A 22,859-nucleotide genomic window follows, 5' to 3' on the forward strand; every position below is an offset into this window, starting at 1 on the left:
TTCATACTATCTTGGGAAAAATGTTTGTTTTAAAGTATCCACTAAAACCTGAATGTATGTTGTTTAGTATACCACCGCAGTGCCTTCCAGCTAAAACAAGGACATTATTTTTCTATGTGACGACAGCAGCTAGACTGGTAATGGCCAAAAAATGGAAATTGCAGGACTTACCCTCGATAAATGACTGGTTAGATAAAATGGAAGATCTAGCCAAAATGGCAAAATTAACTTTGATTGTCAATGGGAAGACAGAAGAAGGCTTTCGAGAACAGTGGAGTTTATATTTGGACTGTCTTGCTAAATAAGCTCAGAAGACCTTTGAATGGAGGTGGGACAGGGCTTATCTGCCCAAACATGTAATAGCTCATTTCTCTTACTATTTATTTGATATTATGCAATTTTTCTCTCTTGTATAAAAAGAAAAAAATGGATGATAATAATAATAATAAAAAAGAAATGTATGGAGGTGAAGAGGCACTACCCCTATCTCCAAAGTCCTGCCCACCTCCCTCTCCCTTCTTCCAGGGGGCAGGAAAAGCTCTTTCAAAATGGAGAATAGCCTGAAGCAATGAATAGGTGGACAAGCGTGCAGGTGATGCCAGAAACAAAATAATTATTTCCCAAAGTTGTAACACAAAACATGCCTCCATAAAGCTCCCACCCACCCACCCCAAAATCAGGAATGAGATTAATGTTTAAAAGTATCAAATGACTCATGATTCCATAAGGGGTGGCATTCAAAAACCACTATGCATCCATGATTTCTATGCATAGGCATTTCAACGGAGAAGTATGGATTTTAAAAAATTAGTGGGCATCATGGGACCTTTAAAACATGGAGAAAGGGGACAGGTTGCTCTCTTCTGCCATATAAAACACGTTGCTCTCTTCTACCATTTCCAGCAGCACTTCTGGAGGGTGAGAAGCACGAAATGGTGGCAGACAAGAGCAAGACAGCAAAAAGGAGAGGAAGGGCTTGGAGGCGCAATAATATTTAGCACTACTCCATTCAGCTGGTGTAACGCTATTTTTACTGATGTTCCCATGAAATATGGGCATCTGGTGAATAGATGTAAAGAAAAAAAGGATGCATACATCTTTGCCAATTGTATGAAAGGAAATGTCAACAAGTACAGCTGATCATGAATGGATGAGAGGAGCTGAATCAGCAGTAGCTCCCTTGTGTACACAGTAATTAAAGTTACAGAAACCTTGTTACCCACTGCATCATTATGCAGATCTTCCATGAATTCATGACTGAAAGCCTAAGATCTCAGAAGCCAGGGTATTAGTGGGAATGATTTTGCCAACCTGAGTTTAGATCAACTGTTGCTGCTCCTGACAGTCTATGTTGGGTCATCTCTCCTGAGGGGCTTCAGATTTCCCATGCATGTCATCAGCCTCATTGTTCCCTAACAGGTTTCCTTACTTACCTGAGCATTTTTCTGGTCATCTACGGTCGCTTCAACCCTAATCAACTTCGTTTTCTAGAAGGAAAACACAGAGTACAAGCACTTTGAAAATGAGCCATGTGAAAAGGTAAAAAGAACCAAACAAGTTTGTCTACCTTGCAACTGGCTCACTGAAATCATATAAATGCTGCTTGTTCCAAAGACAAAACTATTCAATTCTTTGTAGGAGAAAAGGTTCTGAACAAGGATCAAAAGTGCTTGGGATAGATTTCAAATCAGAGCCAAGACCTAATGAACATTTAGAGAGGAAACTAACTTAAAGTCAGTACAGGAAAACAGGAGAAATCTACAATATTCCTGAAGGACACTGTCTGCAAGGGAGTATCACATTGAATAGAGTAAGGATCAAAAGGCTAAATATTAATTCCTCACATATACAATCCAGAGAAACAATTGTTTAGTTCCAAGGCATAAAATAATCTTTTTTATTTGAAGGTTTGACCTCCCCAGCATTATGGTTAAATCAAGCCCTAATCAGAGTTGCTGGTAGGTTATCAATAGGCGATTACTTTCATACTGGGGAAGGGAAAGGAAACTCTTGGACACGTCAATATCAGGAGCAGGAGTTACTGAGGCACTGTAGTTTGCCTGGTCTGCAGTGACCCTCCTTAAAAGACCCTTTGTGAAATATTCAGACAGAAGGTCAAGCCACACTTGGAGTACCATGCACACTTCTGGAGGCCTCCCTTCAAAAAGGATGAGAACAAAATTGAGACGATGCAAAGGAGAGTGACGAGGATGATCCCGGGCCTGGGGACCAAGCCCTATGAAGAAAGGATGAGGGATTTGGGAATCTTCTGCCTGGAGAAAAGGAGGTTGAGAGGGGACATCATTGCTCTCTATAAGTATTTTAAAGTTTGTCACTTGGAGGAGGGAAGGAAGAGGTTCCTGTTGTCAGCAGAGGATAGGACTCAGAGTAATTGTTTTGAACTATGTGTACAACAGTACTAGCTAGATATCAAGGAGGGAATTCACAGTGGGATTGACTATGGAGGTAGTGAGCTCCCCTTCTTCAAGCAGTGGCTGGACATATACTTATCCTGGATGCTTTAGGCTGATCCCACATTGAGCAGGGGGTTGGGATAGTAGGCCCTTCCAACTCTGTGACTAAGGTCCACTGGCTTTCCCTTGTGAGTTCCATCCATCTCCTATTTAATTCTGTTGTTGTGTTGTTCATCTTTACCTCATAATCCACTGTTTGCTTCAGTGTCACATTGCCTGTATCACTGTTGACGGAGAAGTAGTAGGCTTCTGCACCTGTCATGCCATATGTCAATTGATCCCCATCAGCATCCACAGCCACCAACTGAAAAAGCCAGGCTCCTGAGATGGTAAAAGAGATGCAGAGGTTCAAGTCACCTAGGCCAGAGCAATAGCTGTGAAAAGCCATAACTGTGATACCACTAAGCTCTACCTCAGCATCCCTGTAGGAATAATCATTCTGAGGAGAACCAATTTTTGGTGTCATCATGGCTGGATATTGGAGTAGAAATCCAGGACTTCAGCTGATCGCTCATCAAAGAGTCCCCAAATGCAAGCTGTGACTTTGCTTTTGAAGCATATATTATCAACTAATTGCAGGGGCCCCATAAGGCCATTAAGTCCAAAGCCAAAACTTCTCTGATTGCTCCAGTGGAACAACTCCCATCTAGATAATTTGCAGTTACTTTAAACCCCCTTTCTAGTCTGCATATAAGTTTTGCAAAGAGAACATTTGTTAATATGTCTTGATCTTTTCATCCTAGCCAAAGAGTAGAGAGGAGGAGAAGGGCTTCTCCAAGCACGATGTTCACATTTATCAATACCTCTTGCATTCCAGAACATTCTTTTCTTCTTCACTCACCTAAAGGTGTGTCTTCTGCCACTGAGAAGGTGGTATTCATTTTGAATTGTGGAGCTGTGTTCCCTGATGCTGCAAAGGAAACAGTTGGCTAGAGTTACTTTTTTTGCCCCATGAAACTTGTATCTCTCTTCTTCTGTTCCAACCAATGGCATAGTTGCTAGCTCTTTCCCACAATACCAAGAAGCTGGAGCTCACAAAGATTTAAATTAGGGAAAAGATTTCCAGTAAGATTGGTATCCAATGACAGGGAAGCTTCAGTTTTGGCAGGTGAGACATTGGAAAACTGATCAGTTCAGCTTCAGGTCTTTGAATCTCACCACTTATTCCTAAAAATAGCAGGAGTCGTTCTGGATTTCTACAGCCAAATTCTATGCATGTTTATTCAGCGATCTCTCAGTGGTTTCTGGTTTGAGTCCGCAAGACTACAGCAAGACTAGAGAAGTCATTTCACTCAAGTGCCAAGCTTGAAAACTTATGTCTAGGCCAGGCTTCTTGACCAGGATTTTGTGAAATCCTGGGGTTTCTTGACAGCCCTGGAAAAGTTTCCGAAATGGGCAGGAGTTAATTAATGTGTATATATTTCTTAAATTTGTTAAATATTTATTGGGTTATATGACAATACATGGTTATGTCAATCCACCCCCCCTCCCAAAATGGTGAATATGGGGCCTGGAGGGAGTGGGAAGGGAAGGTCCTGGAGGGAGTGGGAAGGGCCATGGTGGGCATGTACACAGCTGTGCTTCCCAACCATATTCTGCATGATCGCTCACTTGTGGGGTTTCTCAAAGTTCTGAAAAGATGGCATGGTACGAGGACTGGTTGGCCCTCATCTTGAAAAATCTTACCTAATGTATGGGACATGAAGAGAAGCATCCATGTGAGCCAGACCATCCTGTTAGGCCAAAGAGACCACCAAACACAGCATGGTAAAGGATGATTAGTCTGTGGAGACACAGCTGCTCCCACACCCTTGGTGAGCAGTTTCTTGTAGTTGTAGGCTACCACCAGGTTACTAGCTGCCCCTATAAAGCATATTGAGAAATGCAGATGATAAATAATAAATAAATAAATGGTAGGCTAATAGCAAACACCCATCAAAGACCAAGACATTCCTGATAGCAGGAGGACCAAGAAGTGAAAGTGGTCCTCTAGCAAGCCAGGCTGAGTGATCCCTCTGGTAGATAAGCCAGTGCTACAGGGTTATACAGCTTAGTGCGGCCAGCAATGGGCACTAGCTCACCCATTGCATCCTTCCCCAAAACTACACGCACTGCAGGAGGAGGCAATAGGCGAACTGACACTGACTGTCATTTCTGGTAAAGGGTCTGAGCCAAGTGTCCCCCAAGGCACTGACAAAGCTGCTGGCTCTGCTGGCTCCTAAACACCATTGGTCATCTAGGACAGTGAGCCACTGGGAAATTTCTCTGGTCTAATTGACCAGTCCATCTTGGCCTAATAGGGCAGACATCAAGTGGGCATTATGTACACTTAGTACTTGGTCACATGTAGCATTTTACAGGATTGTTTGTATCAAGTACCATAAGAGAAAGGCTTCTGCAGATAATATTGACTGTATTTCCTGTAAGTGTGGCAACAAATGCTTCTTATCACTGCATATAATGACTAGTGGGAGAGTCCATGCTTACCTCAGAGTTCAAATTTCTCCTGTTATCAGGAACAATAAATGATAAATGTAGCATGTCATGGCAGCTGACAGTGAGGTCAGTGTATGGGCATCAGAAGTCGATGCAAAACATCCAAACCCCATATTAAATAGTTGCCTCCAAATAGCTTTAACAAAAGTATTTCATTTAATTTTTGTTAATTAAATTTTAATTGAAGTAAAAAATGAGTTCCAGCTGGCTTTCTATTCCCAGGTCTGAATAGTTTATTACAGATGGAGCAGTTTGACTTGCCTACATATTTCTTTGTATCCCTGCAAGGGAAGGGGCACGGGAGCACTCTTTCACTCATGAGCATTGAAAACTCAGCGACGCGTCCTGGATTTCCCTCAGACCCCAGAGCTCCACTAATGGGTTTGGCCCTGCTGGGGACATGGAGCGCACATCTTGTTTTTGTGTCCTTGAAGCCTTAGCTACTTATATGCTGCCTTGAGTCTGAGAAGATAAGGCAGGATGTAAATATTTTAAACAAACAAATAAGCAAGCAGAGATTAAAGTGACTTTAATTTCTTACTGGTACTTTCTCTGACAGGGAACTCTGTTTTGAGTGCCATTTTGAACGCTTTCTTACAGGTATTTGGGGCCAGCTCATACCAGCTGACTTTCACCCTTGATCTTTTTTTTTAAACTCATTTAGTCAGAGCAAAGGTTCACATAGTCTGACACTCTGCCTTCAACAGGGACCAGGTTCCATTAGAACTCCATGGACATGGCATGATGGAGCAGCTATGTTGTATTATTTGCCTACAGCAGTGGTTCTCAACCTACCTAATGCCGCGACCCTTTAACCCAGTTCCTCATGTTGTGGTGACCCCCAACCATAAATTATGCAAGTGTTCTTTCACAGAAATTAAACTGACTAATGGCATGAAGATGCATTGTTCATGATTGTATATAAATTGGTTATAAATTGTATATAAATTTGCGGGCACCTTTAGGTGTGCCCCTCCCCCCGCCAAGCTGCTCACCCTGCTGTGACCCCTATGAAAGGAGCGTTCAACCCCCAAAGGTGTCCCAACCCCCAGGCCTATAGCATCCTCTAGCCAGAAGTACAGTGTATCTAACCACCAAAGGACTTTGGCTTCATTCAGTGTATCCAGGCTAATATCCATCAGCAGACCCAACAAACAGAAACATTTCTAATGCTTAAAAAATAATAAACTCCTAACTCAGTTGCCATCAATACTTTTTGTAGCAATTATTCTGTAACTTTCAACCAGACGATGAAGCTGCCTTATACAAAGTCAGACCATCGATGACTCTTGCCTAGCAAGGATTTTCCAGTGGCTCAGGCACAGAAAGGTGGTTCTACAACCCCATGTGCTGAGATCCTTGGAATGCAGATGCTGAGGATTGAATCAGAGTGTTTTTGTTTGTTTGTTTGATTGTTTGTTTGTTTGTTTGCAGGAAGAACACAAAGCTAGGCACATAAATATTTAAACTAATATTCAGGAGCCTGATTGAAACCATTGCATCTGGAAGCTTCTGGCAGCCATAATTCCCACCGATCATTCTGTCTCAGTACTGGCCAGTTTAATGGTGAATTAGGACCCATAAACAGGTTGTAAAAGCCTGGTGTGTCAGTCTTTAAACAGCAATGGGAAAGAAGTGCTGGGGACAGCTTGTCACTAGAAGATAGGGATGGCTTTATACGCCTATTATTACATTCATAATTTTCTTTATCTTATGCTATTGAGGGGGTGGAAGAGCTGCAAACATCTGTACCCTGTACTTCCTTAACCAATCTATCTTGAGAGGTAAGGTGTGCATGTGAAGAATTTTTCTTAATAGAAAACCAACATTTTACATTAAAAAAAAAACTTAAAAAAAAAAGATGAAGTCACCTCTACAGGGGAAAATCATGCATGTTAAAATCAACAAATAGATTGGAAGTGGCCTCTCTGCCAGCCAACCTGCTGTCACGAGCTTGTGTACTCAGAAGCTATACACACAGGAAGTGTATGTGCACAGCCTTCATCCTCCTCAGGTTTGAAAAAACAGCATTCCCAATCATAAAAATTGAATCTACAGTTATACATTTTGTACACATGTGGACTCCATACTTCCAAGTCAGCAATTATGTATATGCAGAGCTAACACACTCACATGTGCCCTGCTCCGCCAATATATGTGTTGGTTTCAACATGTATTATGTCATCTGTAGAAGGACACATTCACCATCAGCTGGATCCAAAGTTTGGTTTCCATTCCATCACTGGGGGATGTTTAGGAATTTCACCCCCAGTTTGGGAAATTTGTGGAGATTTGGGGGAAAACCGGGGATCAACAGGGTATGGGGAGGGAAGGGACTTCAGCAGGATATTATCTAATGTCACAGTGTCAGCCCTCTAAATCTGCCATTTTTTTCCAGGGGAACCGATCTCTGTTATCTGGATATCCATTATGATTCCAGGACATCTCCAGTCCCTACCTGGAGGTTGGCAACCCAAGAAAATAGAAAAATATTTCCTAGGAGGGTTTTTGTGTGTTCCCCTGAATTTCTAAATTTCAGCTAGAAAATTGGAAAGGGAATCCGCAAGGGGGAAAAAACTTGTTTGTCTCTCAATTGTCTTCACATTTCTAGTTATATTAAATACCTTAATCCAGAGTAGAATAGCCTCATTACAAAAAGTAGAAAGACACACACACACACCAATTGCATTGGCTTTTACATAGCTCTGCAGAAATGTCTGTGACCATACATTTGCTTCAGTGCATGAAGTAAAATATCCCTTTATTTTAAAGCTAGCAGTAGTTATCCACAACGTGTAACCATAGAGGAACAGGCTACAATCTATAGTTTGCCTGACTAAACTGTGCAATTTCTCTCAGACAGAGCAGAGCGGGTAGGTGGGGGAGTGGGTCTAATTCAACTGCTGCCTGGTCTCACTCTAATCTCTCCTTTATTGGTCATAAAACTGACCAATGGCCAACAATATGTACATGACCCTTACCTGGTGTTACGTGGAATCCCTGGATAGCTGCTTGATTCTGTGGTGGGCAACAGAGCTTTGAGTTCCTCAGACTTTGCCTCCCACTGTAAATTGGCTGTTCAATCATTAACAGAAATGAGTGGATCAGAAACTCAGCCTAGCTTTCTTGAACCTAATTAGTGGTGGTTCCTTGGTCACATAAATTAGAACAAAAACCTCAGAAGTGCCTGCGTTGTTATCCTTCCTGGAAATTCTGGAAGAAATCTCCACTTATTTGTGAATACCTGACATGATGACTGACAGCTTGGCAACATTATGGCTTATTTTCCAAACCAGTTCATATCTCTCCCTGCCCTCCCTGCTCCATCAGTGGCACTCCTCCATCCAACCACTTGCGGCACTGCCTCTGCCCATGCAGCGACCAACCATTGTGTTTGTGGCATTTAAACATTAAAATGGCCAATACTACTGGGGGTAATCACCTGGGAAGAAGTGTCATACTAAAGCATTACACTGAGGGGCTAAGTGTGGGGTGGGTTATGCAGCCTTTTATGAGTGAGTGATACATTTATTTGTATATAGCCATAAGGTAAAAGGTATCCCCTGTGCAAGCACCGAGTCATGTCTGACCCTTGGGGTGACGCCCTCTAGCGTTTTCATGGCAGATTCAATAAAGGGTGGTGTGCCAGTGCCTTCCCCAGTCCTTACCGTTTACCCCCCAGCAAGCTTTGTACTCATTTTACCGACCTCGGAAGGATGGAAGGCTGAGTCAACCTTGAGCCGGCTGCTGGGATTGAACTCCCAGCCTCATGGTTGGAGCTTCAGACAGCATGTCGGCTGCCTTACCACTCTGCGCCACAAGAGGCTCGTTATAGCCATAGGCCTTTACAAAATATAAAATACACATTTAGAAACATTAAAATAGAATAAAAAGAACTGTATAAAAATATAAAATTTAAGACCAAAGAACTGAAACAGCATACATGGCTACAGAAGTGCAAGAGCCTGCCTTAGCAGTTGTAATGTTGGCCTTTATTTTCCTTGCAGCCAAAGCAAAGAGAGCGGTTTTATATGTTACTTTATCAACCTGGTCAGATAAGAGATAGATTGTCTTTTCAGCAACAGAGGGGAGGTTAGAGCCCCAAAAGATCTCACTGAGGAATTTGGCCCTGGGTTGAGCATAAAATAAGCAGTCAAAGATGTAATGGGGTAAATCTTCCAGAGATTGTACACCACAAATACAAAAATGCTGGGCTTTTTGCATATAGCTAAAACGGCCCACCAGTACCTCTGTGGGCATCGTTTCAAATCGAAGTGATGTAAAATCTGCTCTGAGATTATGGTTAGTAATCTTAATTAAATAAGAGGATCTACGGTGGTCATATTAAAGCTGCTTGAACCATGTTGCTGATAATTTTCAAAATTTGCTTTCTGTCAGATGCCTTTTATGTGTTCTCCCTTTGCCATATGGAAAGTGGCTCACCCAGGCCTCATGGACTTATGGGTCAGTTGTAAAAGCAAAACCCATTAAGAAATGAGTCCAATATGAACTCTGCTACAATTGATTAATCAAACAGCCTAGTGCCTTTCCCATCCATTTTCCTTCCTTCACCTTGAGATGCCCCGGAGCACAGGCTGTGAGAAAAAGCTTTTGCTCCCAAGAAATTTGTTCTTTTCACATCCTCATCTACTATGTTCAATGGCATTTCAGAGGGAAGATAGAGCTTATCAAAGACCCCAAAAGCAAACACCATCCCTTTTCTTTCTTGCTAAGGGCTCCTGTGCCTTTCCACAACTGCATGGCAGACAGAAGTTCAACAAGCCTCCCTTTCTTTATAGCCATATCTGCATCCAGATTCATATGAAGTCTGCAAGATCTGATCAGTGGCACAGAGACTTGTTTTCCAGTGCAGCCTAGAAGATACCCTGGAAGGCCTACAACCAGGACTTCAGAGGCTAAAGTCACGCCCTATTGTTCCCTTGCACCATGTGATATCTTCCCTAAGAATATAGAGGTTCCATTCAGCCATCACTGAAAGACCTTTCCTCCTTTTAAAGCCACCAGAACTAGTGGACAGAATCACAGAATCATAGAGTTGGAAGGGGCCATACAGGCCATCTAGTCCAACCCTTTGCTCAACGCAGGATCAACCCAAAGCATCCTAAAGCATCCAAGAAAAGTGTGTATCCAACCTTTGCTTGAAGACTGCCAGTGAGGGGAAGCTCGCTACCTCCTTAGGCAGCCTATTCCACTGCTGAACTACTCTGACTGTGAAATTTTTTTTCCTGATATCTAGCCTATATCGTTGTTCTTGTAGTTTAAACCAATTACTGCGTGTCCTTTCCTCTGCAGCCAATTGGAACAGCATCCTGCCCTCCTCCAAGTGACAACCTTTCAAATACTTAAAGAGGGCTATCATGTCCCCTCTCAACCTCCTTTTCTCCAGGAACATTCTCCAGGAACATTCCCAAGTCCCTCAACCTATCTTCATAGGGCTTGGTCCCTTGGCCCCAGATCATCCTCGTCACTCTCCTCTGCACGCTTTCAATTATATCCACGTCCTTCTTGAAGTGAGGCCTCCACACAGTACTCCAGATGTGGTCTGACCAGTGCCGTATACAATGGGACTATGACATCTTGTGATTTTGATGTGATGCCCCTGTCATGGATTGAGGATGCAATAGCTCTTGTTTGAGTAGCGCCCACCCTTCACATGCTCCCTTCCCTTCCAGCATTCTCATCCATGTCTCTGAGTTTGCCCTATGAAAATCCAACATCCGCATCTGGCTACAAGCTTCCTTGCCCCCCCCCCCCATCTCAAAAGGAATTCTATGAGGACGTGGTCACTTCCCCCTAGGGTCCCCACCTCCTTAACCCCATCCACCAACTGTTGCCTGTTGATCAGTATTAAGTCCAGTATGGCTGAACCTTTTGTGGGTTCATCGACCATTTGATAAATTAAATTGTCAGCCAGGCAGGTCAGAAAGTTGCATGACTGAAGATGCTTTGCAGAGTTTTTTTTGTTTCCCAGCACACATCTGGGAAATTGAAGTCACCCATGATTACAAGGTCCTGCCGCTTGGATATTTTCTCAAGCTGCTCACAAAGTGCAGCATCCACATCCTCTCGTTGGTCAGGCGGTCAGTAGCAGACACCAACCACCACACTGTTTGTTTTCCCCTCGCTTATTTTCATCCTGTGTGGCATCCTGGATTTCTGCCTGTCATTCAGCTGTGAAGGCCTTTCAAGGGGACGGCCTTCCTGCTGGAACAGGCAAGAAGGAAGGCTACCATCTTACCCCAGTCTCCTGGGCTTGATCCTGCCACATGGCTCCTTCCACACTCAGGCCTTGTGACTGGGATCCCTGCACACAGACCAGAGATACCTGGTTCTGACAAGGCAGATGAGCGTCTTTTCTTGTGTCGTTTCCTGTGAAATCACAGTGCAATAACTGCCAAACCAGAGGATTCACCAAACACAGACTCAGCATTTATTTGTCTGTGGAAGAGAGTCGGTATAGCTGACCAAATGACCTACTTAAAGGAACAAATGAGTATTGTGCTGATTCCATTCAGGCAGATGATGGGCTAGGCTAGAGGAAGTACGGGAAATGATGCCAGCTGACGGTCTCTGTGGGCAAGTGTGTGAGTGCCTTTGCTGAGTTTTCTGGGTCAGGCAAGGCCACAGAAATGGCATCCTAACCAAGTGTGGGGGAGTGAGAAGCCCCCAAATAACATGTTTATTATTGTTCTAGAGGCTCTTGGAATCTCTCTTACCTTCCTGTTCTCTAGGGTGAGGGTGCCCCAGTTTCCAATCTCAATTGTCTTAGTGTGAGATCAAATTTTAAAAATCCAGATCAATTAACAATTAATAACCTTACTTTAAAACAGAAATGAAAGGTTATGACATGCAATGCCTTCAGCGTTAAATGAGCGAGAGAAAAAACAACAGTGGGGAAATCAAAATGAAACTAAGTATTGGGATTAAAAGTAAGAGAAATGTTAAAATTATCAGTTCTTGGACTGTTTCCACATTAAGATTCTGCCTTGCAGGGAACATGAGAAGCCCCTGGATTTTTCAGGAACTGTCTGGCTGCCATGTAAGACTCTCCCACAGTCATTCCATGGATTCCCATTCAAACCATTCCCATTCAAACGCATCAGGTTTATTGTTTATTTTTATTAACAGGGAAAGCTGCAGGAACACTGTGAGTAATGCTCAGAATGACCACAGTGTCAATATGAATGTTCTCATCTGATTGAGGGACTTCCTTCTTCCATGCAGAGAAAAATTCCCCATGCGGAAGCATCTACCCACCTCTGGCAATGGCAGGCAGGAGACTGTGGGTGGGTATATACTGCAGACAAGGTCCCTTATCTCCCTACAGAGGCCATTTGGAGCAAGCAAGTGCAGGAGGAACAAGGCATACCCACAAAAGGAGTGCTGCACCAACAATGGCTACCCCCCCAAAAATATCGGCAGAGCATTTCCTTTTCAAAAATACCTGTAAACTTTGCTAAATTACCAAACAAGGAGTTAGAATTGCTTTTGTGTAACTGTTGTGAAAATGGTTGTACAAAGTACAATAATGTCTACATCATTCTTGAATAGGACATGGGATGGAGCCAGCCCGCTTTTGACTTGCAGGTCCAGTTCCACCTTGCCCACCGTCAGTTCTGGCTAGTTGTCAGCTCCAGGCAGGCAGCAAAGGGGACTCTTTGGGTAATACCATTGCCACCACCTGGTTAAAATACAGGGTTGCAAGCTAGGAAAACCAGGACTCCTAGCTACCCCTTTCACACCTAAGGCCTTGCCTCTATGGTCTCCCACAGCCCCAGCACATGAGTGCCATGGGGATTAGTTACTGCAAGGGGACACCCCTCTAGAGGAGAAGCTGCTTGCCAATCTCCCTCCCCTGATCATGGTCTTCCCTTTGCACTGGACTAGCATTTCCAGGGCGGGGGAGCACTACGTGGATCATAGAACCATGGCCAACTCCAAAATGTGCAAAAGATTTATTAAAAGAACAAGGTTCAAAAGCAAATATTTAGCACAGCACAGAGTTAAGCAAAACAGACAAAAGAAACTGGATGAAACACAATCTTTCTATTCCTCTGCTAAAACATACCCTATCTGATGTTTAATACAGGGCCGTTCCGAAAGTTTCATTGCATTGTCCACATGTCCAAGACGGCTGCTGCTCAGCTCTTCACCCAAGGGCAGGCTCTTTCCTTGATGGTCAGCAGGCAAAAAAGAGCCTTTCGCTCCCTTGGCCAGCTGCAGAAATACCTTTCTGTCCCTTCCCCCAGAAAGCCTCTCTCCTAGGAATTCGCGGAAGAAGATGTCCCCCCCCCCCATACACACACACACATCCACTCCAGGTACCTGCTTCCTAGGCAGACCAATTAACATTTGAAATGGGAGGAGAGCATGGGCTTAGTGTCCCCTCCCCTCTTTCTCCAGGCCAGGGGAAACAACTGTGTCATTTGGGCAATGTTAAATGAGACAAGCAATCAGCTGTCACATTTGGGGTTCTTGGCCTATACTCTACTTCATAAGGAAAAGGGAGCAAAACAAGTTCCTGTGTGTACAAGTCTCTTTGTAGTTAATAATGCCAAGTGTTTCTTTAACAGTTGTGTAATATTTCCTTTCAGTTTCAGCAGTTGTTCCCAAATAAATACAACATTCTCATGAAGCTATATAAAAAAGATAGCTTTTCCCATAGCAGCCCTCCAAGTGGTTCAGTGACAGAAGTTGGTTTGGAATATACGTTGCATACCACGAGGTATGCAAGCTAACTTTTCACAAACTCATTCAGAGATCTTTCCTTAACTGAATCAAGAGTTCTTTCTCAAACTTGCTACAGACATTAAAAAAAAAACTAACTCAGTAGCTAATTTCCTTTTGAAGGAATATGATAGAACTTCAGTGTTTTACACATTGCCTAACATCCATAAGTCTCGACAGAATCCAACTGGGAGACCAATTGTCAGCAGTACAGGTTCAGCCCTAGAATCTTTATCATAATTTCTTATATTTTTTCTACAGCCCTTAGCTTCTAAAACTGATTCTTACATTAAGGATACAAAGGATTTTGTGAGGAAGGTGGAGGGTATTAAAATACTTGACCAGTCTGTTTTGGCTACTTTAGACGTTTCAGCTCTTTATACTAACATTCCTCATGAGGAGGTCAGATTCATTTTTGAGGATTCCTTAAACTCACACAGTGATATTTCCCAACCCACCCATTTTCTTTTAGATATTCTGGATATTATTTTGGAAAAGAATTATATTAGGTTTGGGTCACATTTTTTTTCCAGATTCATATGGGAAGTGCAACTGTGCCAGGAATAGCCAATCTTTTTATGATCTAATTTGAAAAACTATTTATTTTCAGCATAAATTCTAATCCTTTTGTCAAGGAAATATTGATTTATAAAAGATTTCTTGATGATTTGCTCTTTGTTTTTCAGAGTGAGCAATCCTTTTTCCTTTCTATGGAATGGATCAATAAGGTGCACCCAACTATTAAATTTTCAGCCCATAAGGATAAAACATCCATAGCATTTTCAGACAATATAATATTTAAAGAAAAAGGTACATTAGCAGTAAAGAACTATAAAAAACCTACAGACTGCAATTCCTTACTTCATTTTACCTCCCATCATCCAGTCCACCTTCTTAGAAATGTACCTTATAGTAAGATTTTGAGAGTTAAGAGGAATTATTTGTTGTTGTTGTTAGGTGCGAAGTCGTGTCTGACCCATCGCGACCCCATGGACAATGATCCTCCAGGCCTTCCTGTCCTCTACCATTCCCTGGAGTGCATTTAAGTTCACACCGACTGCTTCAGTGACTCCATCCAGCCACCTCATTCTCTGTCGTCCCCTTCTTCTTTTGCCCTCGATCGCTTCTACTTTAGCACAAACCTTTACAGAGGCTGCTAGAAAACTATCTAAACAATTTCAAGAAAGAGGTTAGCCAATGAAGATAATTCAGAATGCTCTACCCAAAGCCCAAAGCAAGTCACAGCAGCATCTTTTGCAAGACCAGCCAGCACTTAAGGTAAGCAGAATTGTATGCTCTTTTGAATATACACAAACATCTTTCGCTATAAGGAATTCTATTTAAAAAACACTGGCATTTAATTCAGCATTTACCAGGATGTTACGCCCCCCTCTATTTGCATTTTGTAAAAACAAGTCACTGAGAGACCACCTAATTCATTCTGATTGGGATGATAATGACAAACTAAGTACTCCTCATAGCTGTGAGTACTTTAAATGTAAATCCTCTTGCAATTTAACTTTAGAACTGAAGGAGTTCAGCTGGGCTAAGACTGCACTGGAAAAGAATTTCACACTTTTCATAGTGTAATTCAAAGGAAGCAATTGACATTGTTAGATGCCCTTGTTCTCTAATTAATCATCATTGTATCCTTTAATGGCATATAAAACAATAAAATATTCATCAAGTAAAATACAAAAATATAAATATAACTAGATAATAAAACTTAATAGGTTAATTTGGGAATAAAAATAAAATTAAGAAGAACAAATCATGTCATGATCTTTTGCTGGCACAGCCTTTTGGCACATTGCAAAAAACGTACCATATTGTTGATAGTATCAGGAGTGCAGTTATTCAAAAGGAATGAAATCTTAGAAGTGTCAGAAAGTCCTTTCTTGTTTACTAAAAGGGATCTTTAATTTATGTAGGAATGACAATGAGATCAGTTAAGGTTAGAATTTTGGAACATTGCTCCCGTATTCATAATCAAGTTCATTCAGTTCATTTCAGTAACCTCTAATTGTCATAAAACATATATAAATACAGCTAAAAGGACACAGTTAGATAATAAGATAGGCCATGGGATTAAATAACAAAACAAGCCATAAAATGATAAAACAAGCCATAAAATATAAAAACAAGATGAACAACACTTTATAGGAGCATCTTAGCTAACCCTCTAGCAACACTAGTAATTACATCCAAATCTTGGAGGGCCCATATCCAGCCTGTACTGAGGCAACTGCATTTGCTACCAATTAGCTTCCAGGTCAGATTCAAGATTTTGGTTCTTACCTTTAAGGCCATCCGCAGCCTGGGTCCTGCATATCTGAGGGACCACATCTCCTTATACCCCCTGTCGGGCTCTTTGGTGTGTGAATCTGCTAGTTGTCCCCAGGAAGTGCACCTGGCCTTGACCAGGGCCGGGGACCTTTTGGTCCTTACCCCCAACCTGATAGAATGAGCTCCCAGAAGAGCTGACAGAGCTGTCACAGTTCCACAGGGCCTGCAATATGGACCTCTTCCACCAGGCATTGGGTTGAAGTCAGGCCACGGAAGACTGGGTCCCTCCCTGCAGAAGCCCCATGTGCCGGACATCTGGGCAGGGACTACCTCTCCTGAGGATGGTGGTGTGTTGTTGTCATTGGACATGGAGGGGGTGGGGAAGGTTATAGAATTGGATTGTACCATCATTATTGTTGTAATTTTATTTGTTTTATGGATTTTATTGTAAACAGCCACGAGCCAACAGATTCTGGGAGTGGCAGTTAATAAAAGCTAATATAAATGAATAATTTTTAAAAATCTCTATCAAAGAGTAAGAATTATAGGGCCAAAGACTTGGGGGGCGGGGAGAGGGAATCAGAGCCGGCCGCGCCCGTGTGGGCACGGCCCGATGCGCGGGCGCGACCCCGCGGGTGCGGCCCGATGCGTGGGCGCGGCAGGCAGGCGCGGCTCGCGGGCGCGGCCCGATGTGGGGGCGCGGCTCGCGGGCGCGGCCCGATGTGCGGGCGCGGCTCGCGGGCGCGGGCCGATGCGGGGGCATGGCCCGCGCGGGCCACGGGCCGCGCCCCAATGCCCTGCCGGTCCCCAACCTCAGAAAGGTTGGGGACCACTGCTGCAGGAGGCATCAGAGGAGATGTGTATTTATCATAGTTAGATTAGGATCAAATAATATCCTTCAGCATCCTGATTAGCTCAGTTGGAGATTGTCTTGAGCACAACCCTGTTTGCCTCCATAACATAAATGAATAAATGCAGAACAACAGTTAGGTCTCTCCATCCTCTTTCTATACTAAGTTTGTTTCTATTCTTAATAGAACTATTGTATTATTTTAAGAGAGCCTCTTGTGGTGCAGGGTGATAAGGCAGCCAACATGCTGTCTGAAGCTCTGACCATGAGGATGGGAGTTCGATCCCATCAGCCGGATCAAGGTTGACTCAGCCTTCCATCCTTCCGAGGTCAGTAAAATGAGTACCCAGCTTGCTGGGGGGTAAAATGGTAGTGACTGGGGAAGGGAATGACAAACCCCTGTATTGAGTCTGCCAAGAAAACGCTAGAGGGCTTCACCCCAAGGGTCAGACATGACTCGGTGCTTGCACAGGGGATACATTTACCTTTACTTTATTACTTCTCTTTGCATATTTAAACTCTGCGAACTTGATCAACTTCCAAGCTAACTTGGTGATATTGTATACCCCACAAAGAAGAGGGGGGCGCGGCCCGATGTGCGGGTGCGGCTCGCGGGCGCGGCCCGATGTGGGGGTGCGGCCCGCGGGCGCTGCCGATGCGTGGGCGTGGCCCGCGCGGGCCACAGGCCGCGCCCCAATGCCCTGTCGGTCCCCAACCTCAGAAAGGTTGAGGACCACTGCTCTAAACAATCCTCGACACCTGGATGTATTTTCTCCCAACTGTCACCACCGGATGAAGTCATCTTTCTAGCAGTTTCCACCATATTTAATTGCTGTGTCATCAAGCTCCCATTGCTTTGGTGGCTCCTCCATGTCCAAACATCCAATCAGGTAAGAATGTAAATGCTTGATAAATCCCCTTTTCACAAACCAAAGGATTTTTTCTTAACTTAGTCACGGGTTCTTTGTCTCAGACCTGATACAGATATTAGCAAAGTTTTTGTCCCTTTATTTCACACCAATAAATACATCAAACACTTTGTTTGAGGGATTAACCACCCAATCCTGACCTCAGAATACATTTTTGGCTATTTAAACCACTGTAGACCTAGGATGAATCTGCAGAGAGCTTTTATTGCAATCCCAGGCCGATTCAGTCCCTCCCGACTACATAGAATGTGATTTCCATTTTTATTTTAGTCAATTTAAATTTTTCATCTGCAACAAGAATCATTGATCCGGAGTGACCCTACCTTTTCCCAGCAATATCCAGGAGTGGTTTTAACCCTTGATATTTGAAAAATCGGCATGAGTAAAGGTGCAGCTGTCTGCTTTCCCTGAAATAACTTATTGCTGCGTCTTGGCTCCAACGGTGTAACAAGGAAGTCTGTCCCTGATTGGCTGAGTGCCAATTCAAAGAATTCCTAGTTCCTGGTTGCAAGATTTATTTCTTTTTAAAAATTTAATGTGACTGTGCTCCACAATCCAAACTTCTTGTAGATTCAGTCCCTGTGAGGTAGGAGAGGCTGAGAGATCAGGGAGGAAGTTTTCTTAATTTTGGGTCCTCCACTTGTCTCGCCCCTCCCCCCCCCCCCCGCTTGCACACAGCCTCGTGCAGATGGGTTTCTGTTTCAAGTGTGGGGGGGCAAAGACTCCCATACAAATCGATCTGAATTCAGCAGAGTCGAAAACAGGAGAAAAAAGCTCCGTGCAGATTCAGCCCTAGTCTGTATAGAATCATAGAATCATAGAGTTGGAAAGGGCCATACAGGCCATCTAGTCCAACCCCCTGCTCAACGCAGGATTAGCCCTAAGCATCCTAAAGCATCCAAGAAAAGTGTGTATCCAACCTTTGCTTGAAGGCTTCCAGTGAGGGGGCGCTCACCAACTCCTTAGGCAGCCTATTCCACTGCTGAACTACTCTGACTGTGAAAAACTTTTTCCTGATATCTAGCCTATATCGTTGTACTTGAAGTTTAAACCCATTACTGCGTGTCCTCTCCTCTGCAACCAGTAGAAACAGCATCCTGCCCTCCTCCAAGTGACAACCTTTCAAATACTTAAAGAGGGCTATCATGTCCCCTCTCAACCTCCTTTTCTCCAGGCTGAACATTCCCAAGTCCCTCAACCTATCTTCATAGGGCTTGGTCCCTTGGCCCCAGATCATCTTCGTCGCTCTCCTCTGTACCCTTTCAATTTTATCGATGTCCTTCTTGAAGTGAGGCCTCCAGAACTGCACACAGTACTCCAGGTGTGGTCTGACCAGCGCTGTATACAATGGGACTATGACATCTTGTGATTTTGATGTGATGCCTCTGTTGATACAGCCCAAAATGGCATTTGCCTTTTTTACCGCTGTATCACACTGCCTGCTCATGTTTCGTTTACAATCCACAAGTACCCCAAGGTCTCGTTCACACACAGTGCTACCTAGAAGAGTATCCCCCATCCAGTAGGCATGCTTTTCATTTTTCTGACCCAGATGCAGAACTTTATACTTATCTTTATTAAATTGCATCTTGTTCTTATTTGTCCATTTTCCCATTGTGTTCAGATCTCGTTGAACTCTGTCTCTATCTTCCGGAGTATTTGCCAGTCCTCCCAATTTGGTGTCATCTGCAAACTTGATGAGTAGTACCTCCACCCCCTCATGTAGATCATTAATAAATATGTTAAAAAGTACCAGACCGAGCACCGAGCCCTGAGGTACCCCGCTACTCACCTCCCTCCAGTCTGATGAAACACCATTGACAACAACCCTTTGAGTGTGGTTCTCTAACCAATTCCCTATCCACCTAACTATCTGAAAATCCAGATTACAGTCCTTCAATTTATCCATCAGAACATCATGGAGAACCTTATCAAAAGCTTTACTAAAATCTAAGTAAATGACATCAACTGAATTTCCACGATCCAGCAAACCTGTTACTTGGTCAAAAAAGGAAACCAGGTTGGACTGACAGGACCGGTTGGAGACAAATCCATGCTGACTTCCTTGGATCACCAAATTGTCCTCCAGATGTTTGCAGATCACTCCCTTTAATATCCGCTCAATAATCTTCCCCACAACAGAGGTCAGACTCACTGGCCTGTAGTTTCCCGGGTCATCCTTCCTCCCTTTTTTGAAGATCGGAATAACGTTTGCTCTCTTCCATTCCTCTGGGACATCTCCGGTCCTTTAAGAGGTCCCGAAGATGATGGACAAGGGTTCTGCGAGTTCTCCGGAAAGTACTTTGAGCACTCTCAGGTGCATTTCATCCAGCCCAGGGGATTTGAAATCATTCAGTGCAGCTAAATGCCTCTCGACAACCTCTCTGTCCATGTCAACCTGCCACCCAGGCACTATCCCTTGGCTACGGCCATCTCTAGGTGTGCCTAAACCCTTTGACCTGTGGGAAGAAAAAGATATAAAATAGGCACTGAGCCTTTCTGCTTTCTCTGCATCTTCCATTAGAGTTTGTCCATCTGCGCCCAACAGTGGGCCTATTGCCTCCTTTACTTTACGTTTCCTCCTCACATAACTGAAAAATCTTTTTTTGTTAAAGTGGGCTTCCATGGCCAATCTTAGCTCACTCTCAGCTTTGGCCTTTCTGATGATTGATCTATAGTGCCTAGTAACCTGTAGGTACTCTTCTTTAGAGCTCTGTCCTTCCCTCCATTTCCTGAACATTTTCCTTTTCTTTCTTAGTTCCTCTTGAAGTTCTCTGTTCATCCAAATAGGCTTCTTAGAGCTCCTGCAGTGTTTTCGTATTTCTGGAATAGTCATTGATTGAGCATGCAATAGCTCTTGTTTGAGTAGTGCCCACCCTTCACATGCTCCCTTCCCTTCCAGCATTCTCGTCCATGGTATGACACTCATCATGTCTCTGAGTTTATTAAAGTTTGCCCTACGAAAATCCAACATCCGCGTCTGGCTACAAGCTTCCTTGGCTCCCCATCTTGCCTGTTGGTCAGTATTAAACTTGCCTGTTGGTCAGTATTAAGTATGTGTTGTTTGAACCTGACACTATCCTGACACTATCCCAGCAGGGCATCCTGGTTTGTTCTTTGCTGCTTCTCTACATGGACGTCCCTGCCAGACTTCAGATGCCTTAGACAGCAGCTAACTAAACCTTTGCTGATCCCAAAACTTAATCCTCCATCACAACCATCTCACCCCATTATTCTTTTCTCTGTGATTGTTTAGTTTAAACAGTGTGATCTATTTTGTTTTCAATTAAAAATCCTTTATGAATAATTTTTAAACTCTGCCTCTGCCTGAGATTTCTGTCAAGATTCTCCCCCCATACATACAGGTGTGTGTGTGTGTGTGTATTTATATCATAGAATCACAGAATCATAGAGTTGGAAGGGGCCATACAGGCCATCTAGTCCAACCCCTTGCTCAAGGCAGGATCAGCCCTAAGCATCCTAAAGCATCTAAGAAAAGTGTGTATCCCACCTTTGCTTGAAGACTGCCAGTGAGAGGGAGCTCACCACCTCCTTAGGCAGCCTATTCCACTGCTGAACTACTCTGACTGTGAAAAATCATTTCCTGATATCTAGTCTATATCTTTGTACTTGTAGTTTAAACCCATTACTGCGCGTCCTTTCCTCTGCAGCCAACGGGAACAGCATCCTGCCCTCCTCCAAATGAAAACCTTTCAAATACTTAAAGAGGGCTACCATGTTCCCTCTCAACCTCCTTTTCTCCAGGCTGAACATTCTCCAGGAACATTCCCAAGTCCCTCAACCTATCTTCATAGGGCTTGGTCCCTTGGCCCTAGATCATCCTCGTCGCTCTCCTCTGTACCCTTTAAATTTTATCCACGTCCTTCTTGAAGTGAGGCCTCCAGAACTGCACACAGTACTCCAGGTGCGGTCTGACCAGTGCCGTATACAATGGGACTATGACATCTTGTGATTTTGATGTGATGCCCCTATTGATACAGCCAAAATGGCATTTGCCTTTTTTACCGCTGTATCACACTGCCTGCTCATGTTTAGCTTACAATCCACAAGTACCCCAAAGTCTCGTTCACAAAGTGTTACCTAGAAGCGTTTACGCAAGTGTTACCTAGAAGCGTATCCCCCATCCAGTAGGCATGCTTTTCATTTTTCTGACCCAGATGCAGAACTTTATACTTATCTTTATTAAATTGCATCTTGTTCTCATTTGTCCATTTTCCCATTGTGTTCAGATCTCGTTGAACTCTGTCTCTATCTTCCGGAGTATTTGCCAGTCCTCCCAATTTGGTGTCATCTGCAAACTTGATGAGTAGTCCCTCCACCCCCTCATGTAGATCATTAATAAATATGTTAAAAAGTACTGGACCGAGCTTTTTGTTAAAGTGGGCTTCCATGGTCAATCTTAGCTCACTCTCAGCTTTGGCCTTTCTGATGATTGATCTATAGTGCCCAGTAACCTGTAGGTACTCTTCTTTAGAGCTCTGTCCTTCCCTCCATTTCCTGAACATTTCACTTTTCTTTCTTAGTTCCTCTTGAAGTTCTCTGTTCATCCAAGTAGGCTTCTTAGAGCTCCTGCAGTGTTTTCGTCTTTCAGGGATAATCATTGATTGAGCATGCAATAGCTCTTGTTTGAGTAGCGCCCACCCTTCACATGCTCCCTTCCCTTCCAGCATTCTCGTCCATGGTATGACACTCATCATGTCCCTGAGTTTATTAAAGGTTGCCCTACGAAAATCCAACATCCGCGTCTGGCTACAAGCTTCCTTGCCCCCCATCTCAAAAGGAATTCTATGAGGACATGGTCACTTCCCCGTAGGGTCCCCACCTCCTTCACCTCATCCACCAACTCTTGCCTGTTGGTCAGTATTAAGTCCAGTATGGCTGAACCTCTTGTGGGTTCATCTACCATTTGATAAATTAAATTGTCAGTCAGGCAGGTCAGAAAGTTGCATGACTGAGGACACAGAGTTTGTTTCCCAGCACACATCTGGGAAATTGAAGTATACATACATACATACATACATACATACATAAAGGTAAAGTTAAAAGTATCCCCTG

The 22,859-nt window shown here is 43.5% G+C and overlaps 1 protein-coding gene across 4 annotated transcripts in view; it reads right to left on the reverse strand.

Annotated features, from left to right (window-relative positions):
* Positions 1 to 8,096, reverse strand: part of CDHR2 (cadherin related family member 2) — a 67,455-nt gene extending 59,359 nt beyond the window's left edge. For 3 of the 4 annotated variants that reach the window (XM_077326324.1, XM_077326322.1, XM_077326321.1), the window contains exons 1-5: positions 7,952 to 8,096; positions 4,161 to 4,337; positions 3,316 to 3,384; positions 2,656 to 2,795; positions 1,434 to 1,487 (exon numbers count right to left, since the gene is read on the reverse strand). In XM_077326324.1, coding sequence (XP_077182439.1) covers positions 1,434 to 1,487; positions 2,656 to 2,795; positions 3,316 to 3,384; positions 4,161 to 4,337; positions 7,952 to 8,057 — 546 coding nt within the window. In that variant the 5' untranslated portion in view covers positions 8,058 to 8,096. Of the gene's footprint in view, positions 1 to 1,433; positions 1,488 to 2,655; positions 2,796 to 3,315; positions 3,385 to 4,160; positions 4,338 to 7,951 lie in introns of those variants that run through there. The other variant, XM_077326323.1, reaches the window with a different exon arrangement.
* Positions 8,097 to 22,859: the final 14,763 nt, after the last annotated feature.

The sequence above is a fragment of the Paroedura picta genome, chromosome 3 (genome assembly GCF_049243985.1).
Source record: "Paroedura picta isolate Pp20150507F chromosome 3, Ppicta_v3.0, whole genome shotgun sequence".
NCBI lineage: Eukaryota > Metazoa > Chordata > Lepidosauria > Squamata > Gekkonidae > Paroedura > Paroedura picta.